At 48.1% G+C, this 13,166-nt stretch overlaps 1 protein-coding gene across 1 annotated transcript in view; it reads right to left on the minus strand.

Annotated features, from left to right (window-relative positions):
• Positions 1 to 13,135, minus strand: part of LOC308333654 (voltage-dependent T-type calcium channel subunit alpha-1G-like) — a gene marked incomplete at its 3' end in the record, with an annotated part of 39,043 nt that extends 25,908 nt beyond the window's left edge. Inside the window, exons 1-5 of the mRNA XM_080790110.1 lie at positions 12,982 to 13,135; positions 11,757 to 11,889; positions 10,898 to 11,093; positions 8,299 to 8,483; positions 6,369 to 6,575 (exon numbers count right to left, since the gene is read on the minus strand). Coding sequence (XP_080646236.1) covers positions 6,369 to 6,575; positions 8,299 to 8,483; positions 10,898 to 11,093; positions 11,757 to 11,816 — 648 coding nt within the window. The 5' untranslated portion in view covers positions 11,817 to 11,889; positions 12,982 to 13,135. The remainder of the gene's footprint in view (positions 1 to 6,368; positions 6,576 to 8,298; positions 8,484 to 10,897; positions 11,094 to 11,756; positions 11,890 to 12,981) is intronic.
• Between the last annotated feature and the right edge of the window lie 31 nt (positions 13,136 to 13,166).

Raw genomic sequence — 13,166 nt, forward strand, 5'->3', positions numbered from 1 at the left:
TGGAAGCCAGTGACATGAGGACACAAAGATACAGTCCACCGTTCATTGTCAATGGAAGCCAGTGACATGAGGACACAAAGATACAGTCCACCGTTCATTGTCAATGGAAGCCAGTGACATGAGGACACAAAGATACAGTCCACCGTTCATTGTCAATGGAAGCCAGCGACATGAGGACACAAAGATACAGTCCACCATTCATTGTCAATGGAAGCCAGTGACATGAGGACACAAAGATACAGTCCACCATTCATTGTCAATGGAAGCCAGTGACATGAGGACACAAAGATACAGTCCACCATTCAGACCTTTGTAACTGCTGCAAAAGCTACAACAGCTACAAAAAAGTTGAGCTAGTTTCGACTTCAGCTATCTATATATCTATCTATCTATCTATCTATCTATCTATCTATCTATCTATCTATCTATCTATCTATCTATCTATCTATCTAATATCTATCTATCTATCTATCTATCTATCTATGAATCTTTTGCATCTGCCAGTATGAACACAGCTTCAAATTCAGAATCTAAATTCAGAATTAATAAGCAGATGAGTGCTGGCATGCAGAACCACTGATTGGCCTTTACAAATAGTGCATCAGGTTTGTACTGTGCGTGTGTGTGTGTGTGTGTGTGAGAGAGAGAGAGAGAGAGAGAGAGAGAGAGAGAGAGAGAAGAGAGAGAGAGAGAGAGAGAGATGGAGGGATGACCATTCTCGTCCCTCCCGCCGCGCCGTTATATTCGACATCAGCGGGGAGTGTTTTAGATTCTCGTCCAAACACAGCCGGATCGCCACAGGCCCTGCTGTCAGCTCACTGAAATACAGTGGTGTGTGTGTGCGCGTGTGTGCGTGCGTGTGCGTGTGTGCATATGCGTGCGTACGTGCGCGTGTAATCGTACTGCGCAGTGTACAATCGTAGCCAAAACAGTTTACACATTCGTATACACCCTCAGTTACAAACAGACTTTAAAATCGCATTTTAGCCGCGTACACACTTCCGTCCAACCCAATGTCTCTCGCATATAGTAACCGCTCTCCCTCACGTCGGTCTGAAAGTCTATTGGTATTTGACAACCAGCAGCGCTGCCTGCTGGGTAAACAAAATGGCGCTTTTTAAAGCGACAGTATATATATATATATATATAGACGTTATAACCAGTTAACAGTTCCCACAAAATGATAGAACTATAGCTCGATATATCAGTGGAGCTCGATAAGGGAACCCCCCGTGCTCGATAAGCCTGATGGATGATAGTGCTCGTTATCGATGACAATTTACGAGCTCCGTCCCTAATGGGGACGGCATTAGAGTGTGTGTGTGTGTGTGTGTGTGTGTGCGCGAGTGCGTGCGACTGTGCGTGTGCGCGCGTGTGTCGGAGGTCGATGGGAATCTCCTTTCACACAGGGAGAGAGACGGATGTGATCGACACACCTGCAACAACTCATCAATGCCCCCCAAAGGCAAGAAAGAAAGAAAGAAACCAATCATGCAAGCAATGGCATCTCCTGCTGAGTGTGTGTGTGTGTGTGTGTGTGTGTGTGTGTGTGTGTGTGTGTGTGTGTGTGTGTGTGTGTGTGTGTGTGCGCGCTCGCACGCATGTGTGTGTGTCTGTGACTGTGCGCGTGCGCATATGAAGAGGCAAGTCGGCATCTGGATGTGTTTATTAAGGACTGGGTCAAGGACCGAAAGTACCCCCCCCCCATAACACACACACAAATACACGCGTAAGCACGCACATTCCTTCATGACGCCAATGGCATTTCCAAGACAGCAGGAATCGCCGGGTGGGGTAGAGAGAGAAGGGAGAACGTCCCCCCGCACATCGCAGTCTGACGGTATAATACTTTGCGTCGCAGTGCGTGCGATTAAACCTTTGTTGTTATGTGGTAACCAAATAAAGGTCTGGGGGTGTGTGTGTGTGTGTGTGTGTGTGGGGGGGGGGGGTTACGCGGGGGCGGAGGAAGTGCCGAGGGGGTCCCCTGTGACACTGCTGTTTATACCAAAGCAATGCGCAGCGCCAGCGACGACATCATCAAAGCCCCCGACACGCGCACAACGGCCACCTCAAAGGGTAACGTTAGGTCACTCATAATAACCCATTACGACCAGGAGGCTCATTCTGGAGAGAGAAAAAAAGGCCTCTGAAAATGCCCTCAAAAAAGTCCTCAAACAGATGATTTCATTTCATTATGTGATGCTCAAACATTTTCATGTCAAGGAAAGCCCCAAAATTATATGTAATTTGGCCCGCTGACCCCATCCAAAAACAATATGTAGTTCCAGGGACCCCCGGAAGAAGAAAAAAAAAAAGGTCGCTTAAAAAAATATATAAATTCAAAGATTTGCACCACATTTTCACGATTTAGCAAAAAATAGCTAGATCCACAAGCTCGTATAGCACGGTGCGAAGCGAGGCGCTATATGAGCTTGTAGATCTGCAATTTTTTGCACAGCCAAAGTACAAAACAACGGTTAAGACACATAACCCGTATACCGGTTAGGGGTGCAACGGTTCAGTTAGACCACGGTTCGGTTCGAACCTCGGTATGGGGGCCACGGTTTCGGTTCGGTTTCGGTACAGTAAAAAAAAATACCCCCTTGTGAAGTGATCCTCAGGAACGCGCCCTACTGTACCCTCTACTGTACTGTACTGTACTAGTGTCACTGTACTGGCACACACGAAATCATCATATATACAGTTAATAATGTGCGTGTGTGTTAGGTTGTGCACAGGTGGTGCTTTTTTTAGCATATATTATTTTATTAGGCATTTCTGCCTTTTCATTATTTTAAAGGGGGAAAAAAACCTTATATTGCTATTTTAATGTGCCTCATCATTATTTTTAAGGGGAAATAAATGCACCTATGCGCTCACACGGGGCACATGCAGGAAAGAGGAGAGGAGAGTGTCTCCTGGGAGGGGAGTCATTCACAGTGAATGCGTCGTGTCTCAGAAAAATAGCCTACAAAAGTTTACAATAAGTCTACATGAGGATTTAAGGATATTATGCTTATATTATTAGAAGAAGGACTTCTATCTACAGTCATGGATTGGACATGGGAGTATTTTGTTGGTACTTTTCTGACGGAATGAATGTCCTGCTGCGGGTTGTTTTTGCTCTCACTCTCCCTCTTAATTAGCACTCAAACAGCGAGTGCAGATGCAGAATCAGATCTGAACAAACTTACAACGACCGTGCTTAGAAGCCTGTTGGCGCGAGGTTACTCCGCTGTGTGTGTCTCTGTGTATGACGATCAATAATTATTCCAAGAACGACGTTTAAAGACGAGTGCTGGATTCTCCTCATCATGCCGTCTCTCTCTCTGTGTGTGTGTGTGTGTGTGTGTGTAGGGGGTGGGCCGACAGAGTGCTACACTTCTGTGACCGAAAGAGTGCTAGACTTCTTAGTAGGACGGTGTGTGACCGATAGAGTGCTAGACTTCTAAGTAGGCCAGTGTGTGACCGAGAAATACATTCTTCGCAGCTGTAATAAATTAATTAATGCAAACCGAAATAGCGCGGTTCATTAGAGCGCATTGAACCGTGTATGTGGAACCGAACGGTTCGGTTTTCGGTTGAAAACCGTTGCACCCCTAATACCGGTTTCAACGGGCTAACAGATACAGTCTGCATGTGTATATTGCACCACCTCCAAGATCCAACCTCATCCTCCGACTTGACCCTGGATCAGCGGCATGCCGCGCGCAGGTTGAACTCGTTAGAGAGATCAGGTGTGTGCGTGTGTGTGTGTGTGTGTGAGTGTGTGAGTGTGCGTGTGTGCAGCCCGCACCCCCGTCCCGTCCCGCCCCCTCGGCTATAGTTAGAGCAACAAAGAAGTAAGTGCGAGAAAATCTCTGTCAGATGTTACCGTTCAGCCCTTCATCCTCACCCTTCAGAATCAACCCTCCTCTCTCTCTCTCTATGTCTCTCTACCTCGCTTTTCTCTCTCTCTCTCGTTTCGCTCGATCTCGCTTCCTCTCAGTCTCTCTCTCTCTCTCCCCCTCCCCCTCTCTCCCTCTCTCTCTCTCTCTCTCTCTCTCTCTCTCTCTCTCTCTCACATGGCCATAATTATGCTTCTGTAAACAAACAAGAACCAAGAGAGAGAGAGAGAGAGAGACACTGGGAATTCTAGTCGGGGCCTGAGGGAACTGGTGCAGCTTACACAATCACACACCATAATATACAAGAACACACACGCAAGCTATAGCGTGCACACCACACACACACACACACACACACACACACACGCACGCGCGTGCACGCGCAGGGTCTATAAGTCAAGCTAATATCCTCGAACAATGTTGCATTACCGAAGGAATGACTTCCTCAAACACTTAACCCATTCTGACCGGGCACCCATTTTGGTGTCGGCATCATGTTATGCTTTAGCTATTGAAAAATAGCAGATCTACAAGCTCATAGCGCGCCACCGAGTGGCGCGCTACGAGCTTGTAGATCTGCTATTTTTGAAAAATCGAAGAACGACTGACATTTTTTTAATCTGATCTCAGGTCAGAATGGGTTCATCAGAACCAGTGTGTGTCCAGTGGAAACCTGGTATGAATCTGATCTCAGGTCAGAATGGGTTAAACATAAGCGTGCGCACAACTATATATCCCTGTGCCACTGCTCTGTGCATGCGTCACACATGACCTCATCAAAGGAGGAGGTTTGCGTCCAACTCTGCAAAAAGTCAAACACTACAGTCACGACACAGACGCACACACACACACACACACTCATGCACACACACGTCATACACAAACATGCACACACAGTCACGCACCTACACACTAGGGATGGGAAGTATCTAGATAATATTTTGAGGGTTATTTTGGGGTGATATCAGCATATTATGTAAGTGGATCATCTTCTCCTGGTTTTAATCACTGTCTTATACTTGGGGAAAAAAAGTGAGTTCGTTTTTGAGAAATTACAAGGAATGTTAAATTGTCATCACGATACCGTACCATCGTCACATCGAGGTATTGGTTTCAAAACAAAGAAAGTGTTGCTGTTTGATTTTGCATCATATAGATAAGAGTGTATGCTCATGCATACAGCGATCTGACACGGTCATTTAATGCAATCACACAGGACTTTTCTGTTTGGATTCATGGGCTGTCAAGGGCAGAAAGTCGGTTTTTTTGCCACTCAGTAAGGCGTTCCTGCATACCCACTCGCTGGTGGTACAAACACGGACCCAGACACCCCACTCGCTGGGGGTACAAACACGGACCCAGACACCCCACCCGCTGGGGGCACAAACAGGGACCCAGACACCCCACCCGCTGGGGGGCACAAACAGGGACCCAGACACCCCACCCGCTGGTGGCACCTCAAACAGGGACCCAGACACCCCACCCGCTGGTGGCACAAACAGGGACCCAGACACCCCACCCGCTGGTGGCACAAACAGGGACCCAGACACCCCACCCGCTGGTGGCACCTCAAACAGGGACCCAGACACCCCACCCGCTGGTGGCACAAACAGGGACCCAGACACCCCACCCGCTGGGGGCACAAACAGGGACCCAGACACCCCACCCGCTGGTGGCACAAACAGGGACCCAGACACCCCACCCGCTGGTGGCACCTCAAACAGGGACCCAGACACCCCACCCGCTGGGGGCACAAACACGGACCCAGACACCCCACCCGCTGGTGGTACAAACAGGGACCCAGACACCCCACCCGCTGGTGGTACAAACAGGGACCCAGACACCCACCTGCTAGTGGTACAAACAGGGACCCAGACACCCACCTGCTAGTGGTACAAACAGGGACCCAGACACCCACCTGCTAGTGGTACAAACAGGGACCCAGACACCCCACCCGCTGGGGGTACAACAAACACGGACCCAGACACCCCACCCGCTGGTGGTACAAACAGGGACCCTGCAGACACCCCACCCGCTGGGGGTACAAACAGGGACCCAGACACCCACCTGCTCGTGGTACAAACAGGGACCCAGACACCCCACCCGCTGGGGGCACAAACAGGGACCCAGACACCCCCCCCCCGCTGGGTGGCACAAACACGGACCCAGACACCCCACCCGCTGGGGGTACAAACAGGGACCCAGACACCCCACCCGCTGGGGGGCACAACAAACACGGACCCAGACACCCCACCCGCTGGGGGGCACAACAAACACGGACCCAGACACCCCACCCGCTGGTGGTACAAACAGGGACCCAGACACCCCACCCGCTGGTGGTACAAACACGGACCCAGACACCCCACCCGCTGGGTGGCACAAACACGGACCCAGACACCCCCACCCGCTGGGGGGCACAAACAGGGACCCAGACACCCCACCCGCTGGGGGGCACAACAAACACGGACCCAGAACACCCACCTGCTCGTGGTACTCGATGCCCATGCTCAGCGTGTTGATCAGGATGGCGATCATGATGCCTCGGCCAAAGTACTTGCTGTCCACGATCTTCCGGAAGGTGTCGCACACCAGCCTCCAGAAGCGCACCACCCTGGTCGCCGTGTTGCCCAGCCTCTGGTGCCTCTTCCGGGGCTGCCGGCCGTCCCGCTGGTCCCTGTGGTGGAGGTCCTGCAATGCCACGGCCGCGTTTTGGGACAGGAAAAAAAAAAACATTTTGGGGGATTTTTAGTCGGATCGGATTTTAGTCGACAGACAAATGTATTTTGGCAGGTCTTGATGGCACCGTATAATGCCTGATTTTACACTTGGTTGCATGCTGAAAGCAGCCGATCTACAAGCTCACAGAGAGCTTGCAGATCTGCTATTTTCCCACACCTGAATGCAACCAAGACTTGTCTTTTTAGTTCTACTTTGTTTTTGGAGAGTATGTTTTTGCACTCCGCCCGCCTGTGTCACCGTTAACCCGGTCGATGCCAAAGTGCGCGCACACACTTTTTCCCACAACGGCCTGTCCCAAGAGGCCAAGGGAAGACCTTTGACCTTTGCACTTTCCACATCTGCCTTTTATAGTGCCACCAAGGAGGCCGAACACATTTCTTTATATTACTCTCTCTAAAAAATCCCCTAAATAAGTACACAGTACAGTCATGTGATCCAAGACGGATCTGTCCGATATTTCATATTCCATCGTGATTGGAACTAACATTGGCTTTTTCCACATAGTTTGCAGGATTGGCCCCGTTTCAAACACGAAAGCCTCAAAGCGTGAACGCAGTGTGCAATTTCAGGGAACGTTTCCCACGCGCTGGCTGAAGAATGAATCACACCCATTTCACCCATTGGCCTGCATGCAAAAACACATTTTTGGAGCAAAAAAATGCCTCAAATCATGAATTTCAAACGTCCAGTTGGCGTCAAAGGCGTGCGAAGAAATGGCTACCCTTTTCACATTGGCCTATTATAGCGCCACCAGGAGGCCACAGTGTCACCTGGCCTGCTGGCGCACAGAGGAGAGATTTTCCTAGTTTACTTTTCGTTTTTTGGAAAAAACGTATATAGTCGACAAAATAAAGTTTTTCGTCATAGTTATATTCCAGTGGTTTTCAACCCTTATCATATCAAGGCCCATTTTTTATTTGTCAATGAATGCCACAGACGAAAAACAGTCTAAGTCCACACTATTCATCCATAATGTATAAATGATAGATAAGTGGTCAGGACAACGAGGCCTTTTCGTGGAATCAGAATGAAATTTGGACTTTAACCCATTCTGAACGGGAACCCGTTTTGGTGTTTAGCATCATGTTATGCTTTAGCTATTGAAAAATAGCAGATCTACAAGCTCATAGCGCGCCACCGAGTGGCGCGCTACGAGCTTGTAGGTCTGCTATTTTTGAAAAATCGAAGAATGACTGACATTTTTAGAATCTGATCTCAGGTCAGAATGGGTTCATCAGACCAGTGTGTGTCCAGTGGAAACCTTGTGTGAATCTGATCTCAGGTCAGAATGGGTTAAGACTGTTTTTCGTCTGTTTGTATTTAGCCTCTCGGATACAAACCTTAGAATATTTTGTTATCGTTGGATAAGATGTTCCCATGCTGTGTTGACGTTGGTACCATTAGGAGAGATAACAGGGCCAAACGTCAATCGAAATAATTAATTCTTGAGAGCGTGAAAGGAAAACCAAATGGAGCCGCATCATGGATCCATTTGGTTTCATCTCACGCTCTCGAGATTTATAATAAGGCTCCGTTTGGTCAACGACTCTCCGTCATTGAGCTGGGGGGACCACCTGTAGTCCCCTCAAGGACCACACGGGGTGGTCCCCGGGACCACCGGTTGAAAACCACCGTGAAAACCACCAGACGAAATCAACGCTGTATATTATACCTGCGTGAATTCGTACACGCCCTCGCTGTCCGAGTCGCCCGGCGTCTCGTTGCCGTCCGACTCGTTGGCCAGCAGGGCCTTGGCGCAGTACGGGCAGCTCTCGGGGTCAAAGGTCAGGCCCGCCGCGTCCATGGCGCTGCTGGCGGCGCTGAGGTCACGGGCCGAGATCTGGCAGGAGACCTGAGCTGAGGGGGGACGGGGGGGGACGGGACATCATTGGACAAAGAGGAGAGGAATTGAGGAATTGGGAGTTCAAAAGGCACACATGTCACACCTTCCTATACCTACTGTACTAGATATGTCCCAAACCACGATTCTTCAAAAAGAGTAGCTAATAATAGCTTGTAGATCTGCTATTTAAAAACAGTAGCTAATAATTGCTTGTAGATCTGCTATTTAAAAACAGTAGCTAATAATTGCTTGTAGATCTGCTATTTAAAAATGGTAGCTAATAATAGCTTGTAGATCTGCTATTTAACACATTCTGTACAAAACACGTCTGGAAACGTCATAAGGATCAGAAACGAGTAATACCTTAGACGTCTGTGGACGTCCTAGCGACGTCCAAACGACGCGGGGCGAGATAATAATATTCAGAATTATTCCTTCTTTTTTTTTTGGCATTTCGCTTTTCGCTTGCCGTATGCTAACGCTCTGTGCAAATATTAGCTTGTCATTGACTCCCATGTTAGCGCGGCGGAAAGAATGACTCGTATCTCCTCATCCAGGGCGCTCTCCGTGGTGATGAATGGATCGATATGCTGGCGCTGCATTTCTGCTCCTCATCCGTCTCTCCCGCAAAATATGAACGCTTTTTGGAGTTTATATAAATATATTAAGATGATCGGGGATTATGAGCTCACTTTGTCAAGTCAATTTTTTTAAGAAAGTATTTCCGGTTCATGGCTTTCAGAGTAAAAGCGATCAGACTACTCTGGCACTATAGCGGCCTTTATTTTGATGCACGTTGGCGTACTCAATGTGTTAAAAATGGTAGCTAATAATAGCTTGTAGATCTGCTATTTAAAAATGGTAGCTAATAATAGCTTGTAGATCTGCTATTTAAAAATAGTAGCTAATAATAGCTTGTAGATCTGCTATTTAAAAATGGTAGCTAATAATAGCTTGTAGATCTGCTATTTAAAAATGGTAGCTAATAATAGCTTGTAGATCTGCTATTTAAAAATAGTAGCTAATAATAGCTTGTAGATCTGCTATTTAAAAATAGTAGCTAAAATAATAGCTTGTAGATCTGCTATTTTCCAATAGCTAAAGTATAACATAATGCTTTTTAAAGAAACATGGCTTTTTCAGAAAACTGTCAGGATGTAGAAGACATTTTTAGAATCTGATCTCAGGTCAGAATGGGAGTACTCCCCCCCCCCCCCCCCACCAGCACTAGTTGCCTGTGCGTGTCAGCGTGGTGTGTGTCTGAGTGGAATGGCCAGTTCTCACAGTGTGTGAGTAATGCCCTTCGTTCTCGTGTCCACAGGCCATGGGCCGAGCCGTATGGTCCGCGCGGCCTGGCCGCTTGACCCGACGCCAAGCCTCTCTCTGCGGTCTTAACCCATTCTGACCTGAGATCAGATTCATACGTGGTTTCCACTGGACACACACTGGTCTGATGAACCCATTCTGACCTGAGATCAGATACTAAAAAATGTCAGTCGTTCTTCGATTTTTCAAAAAGTAGCAGACCTATACAAGCTCATAGCGCGCCACTCGGTGGCGCGCTATGAGCTTGTAGATCTGCTATTTTTCAATGGCTAAAGCATAACATGATGCTGACACCAAAATGGGTTCCCGTTCAGAATGGGTTAATGACCACACGATGAACCTGGCTGGACTTTTTTAGAAACTTGGCCAGAGCTTATTATTGGCCCTCCGGAAAAAAAAAAACAGCACCGCAAGCTATATAAGACAGACATCAAGGATTAAAGCCGCTATTGACTCTAATTAGCAGCTTTTTTTCCCCCCGTCTCTGGCGAGCACGGCACGGCATTCCGTTTCATCGCTCGATAATGCCGCCGCGTTTAATGAGACATCCCTCTTGGAAGAAATAAGGATCAAATTCTTGTCCTTTGGTGGTTTTTTTTTGCTGTTTGCCGTTGCTTGGCGTGGGAATGCCTGCCGTTCATGTGCTAAAGTGTTGTTGGTGTGCGAGGAGGTGTGTTTGTTGTTTCTTAAAATCCCACCAGCTCCAGCCGGCCCGGCCAGCTTTTTCTAATCCACCGAGATGTAAACCAAACCTTAACAAACAACAACAGCGTATCCCCCCAGGAGGTGGAATAGAACCAATGGAGTCGACTCAAAAGATCCCCCCCCCCCACCCTCTCCTTCTCTTTTTATAGCGTTTGATTGCATTTGTGATAATTGTGACTTGAAGTCTGTGCTGTTTTCATTCAACTCTGAGAGCAACAACAAGGGTATATGCTTTAGTAGTGGTTCCCAAACTTCTCAGGTCGGGACCCAAACTAGTGAAAATAGCAGATCTACAAGCACAACATGGAAAAAAATCTATTTCTATGCTGTCACCGTGTGGCTCCCTATACGAGCAGGCGTTGTGCAGTATAAAAACCTCACCGTGTGGCCTCCTTACCAGCAGGTGGCGTGGTGTGCGTGTCCACGAGGCTCCGCGGCCGTCCGTCGTCCGTCAGCGGCGCGGTCGGCGGTGGCGGCGGCGGGATGTTCAGGTTCAAGTTCAAGTTGATGCTGGTCACGGTGCCGGTCGCGGCCGCGGCGGCGCTCCCTCTCCTGGACTCGGCCAGGGCTCGGTTCTGCAGCGCCGGGTAGCTCTGTATACGGAACCGGCAAAGCAGAATCAGTGTTGTTTTTGGCAGCATACTTTTCGGTTTTTAGGTTTTAGTCGTAGTCTTTGGACTGGGACTGAAATTTCATTTTAGTCACCTGGAAATGTCTTAGTGTTAGTCTAGTTTTAGTCGACTAAATGTCGTAGGATTTTAGTCGACTAAATCTACAGGTGATTTAGTCGACTGAAATGTGTTTTGGCGGGCCTTGATCGACAAAAACATTTTCGTCTTGGTTCTAGTCGACGAAAACAACACTGTTTGTAATGCGGCCAGGTAAATGAATCCACAACCACGGCAGGCAAGGACATACAACGTTGCGACCCGTATCGGCCTTTAAACGTTGTATGTCCCTGCCTGCTGTGGTTGTGAATTAATTTACCTGGCCGCATTACACAAAGTGAGTCGCGAGCCCTTGCTTTTGTTCATTCTTTGTGCATAATAGTTCCATTTTTGAGTGGTGCAACCACTCCAAGGAACAGCAATGTCCGTGTGTCTGTGTTCACCTATCTATCTATGTGACGTTAATGGGCACCAGTATTATCCGAGTACCGGTAGGGGCGCTGTTTGCCAGAAACAGAGAGAGAGAGAGAGAGAGAGAGAGACAGTGCTGCACTGTTGCCTGCTAATGCTAATGCTAATCGTGTTTACCTTGGGGCCCGCCGGCGCGGCGAAAGGCACGGAGTTCCTCTTCGTGGCGCGGGACGACATGGGCGACGACGGCCCCCCGACCGGGAGCAGGGAGGAGGAGGAGAAGGGGCTCGGGGGGGCGGTGGGCGACGGGCTAAACACCGGAGAGGAGAGAGAGAGAGGGGGCAATTAATCGGTCGTCACCCCTGTTGGTGTTTAAAGCATGATGTCGTGCTTTATCTATTGAAAGAATAGCAGATCTACAAGCTCATAGCGCGGCACCGAGTGCCGCGCTACGAGGTTGTAGGTCTGCTATTTGTTTGAAAAATCTTGAAAATGTGACTCAAATCTTGAAAAAGTATTCTTTCAGAGCGAACGTTTTTAACTCAAATCTTTGTTTCTGCAGGGGGGGGGGGGGTCCCTTGGGGGTCCTTGACATGAAAATGTTTGAGAAACACTGACATAGACACATGGGTTTTTCAGAAAACCTGATTTAGAAGGCATTTGTAGAATCCTTCCCAGGTCAAAATGGGTTCAAATGCAATAATGGTATCAACAATAATATATTGCTTTTAGCAGATATTTATAAAATAAAATGTCTGCTAAAAGCCTGGAAAAAAGCCTTGTGAGGATGAAGGCTGCAAATTGTTTTGTTTGTGAATTGTTTGAACATTTGTAAAAAATAAATAAAAAAATACTACATTCAAGCTGTTTATGTTGGGACACGGGCCAATTAATAACTGTGCTACTATCCCTAGTTTGGGAATAAAGAGGCATTGCTTTATAAGCCTTTTTTTCAGAAGGGACGGAATCGTTTTAGACTACATCAGTTATCGGCCATATAACAACAATGAATCATATCAGATATCGATATGGGGCCAGAATGTGTCATGGGTGGGTACAGTTGGGGGTGCCATTTTGGTATTGTCCCATTTCATTTAACCCATTCTGCGTGGGAACCCCTTTTGGTGTCAGCATCACGTCATGCTTTAGCTATTGAAAAACAGCAGATCTACAAGCTCATAGCTATTAGGTCTGCTATTTGTTTTAAGAAATCGTGAAAAGTGACATGAAAGTGTTTGAGATACGACTGACAACAGAAAAACATAGCTTTTTTTCACGAAAACAGTCAGGAATTATAGACGACATTCACGGAATCGTTCCCAGGTCTAAATGGGGTTAACTGTTCTTTTCCCTTTAGAAAAACATTGGGAAAAACCAGTAACATTCCGTACACCGTCCCTACCAGAGAGTCTCCAAGTGGCAGTCCGTGTGGTAGACGCTGCGCACCGACGAAGAATCCACGGAGCCCCCTCCCCCAAGCAAATTGGTCGCCGGGACGAGCGCCACCTGCTGGCTGACGACGACGTCGGAGGAGGAGGAGGAGGAGGGGGAGGGGGAGGGCGTAGCGGGTGGGGGCGGGGCCAGCGT

The sequence above is a fragment of the Protomyctophum bolini genome (assembly GCF_963924005.1).
Source record: "Protomyctophum bolini genome assembly, chromosome: 18".
Lineage (NCBI taxonomy): Eukaryota > Metazoa > Chordata > Actinopteri > Myctophiformes > Myctophidae > Protomyctophum > Protomyctophum bolini.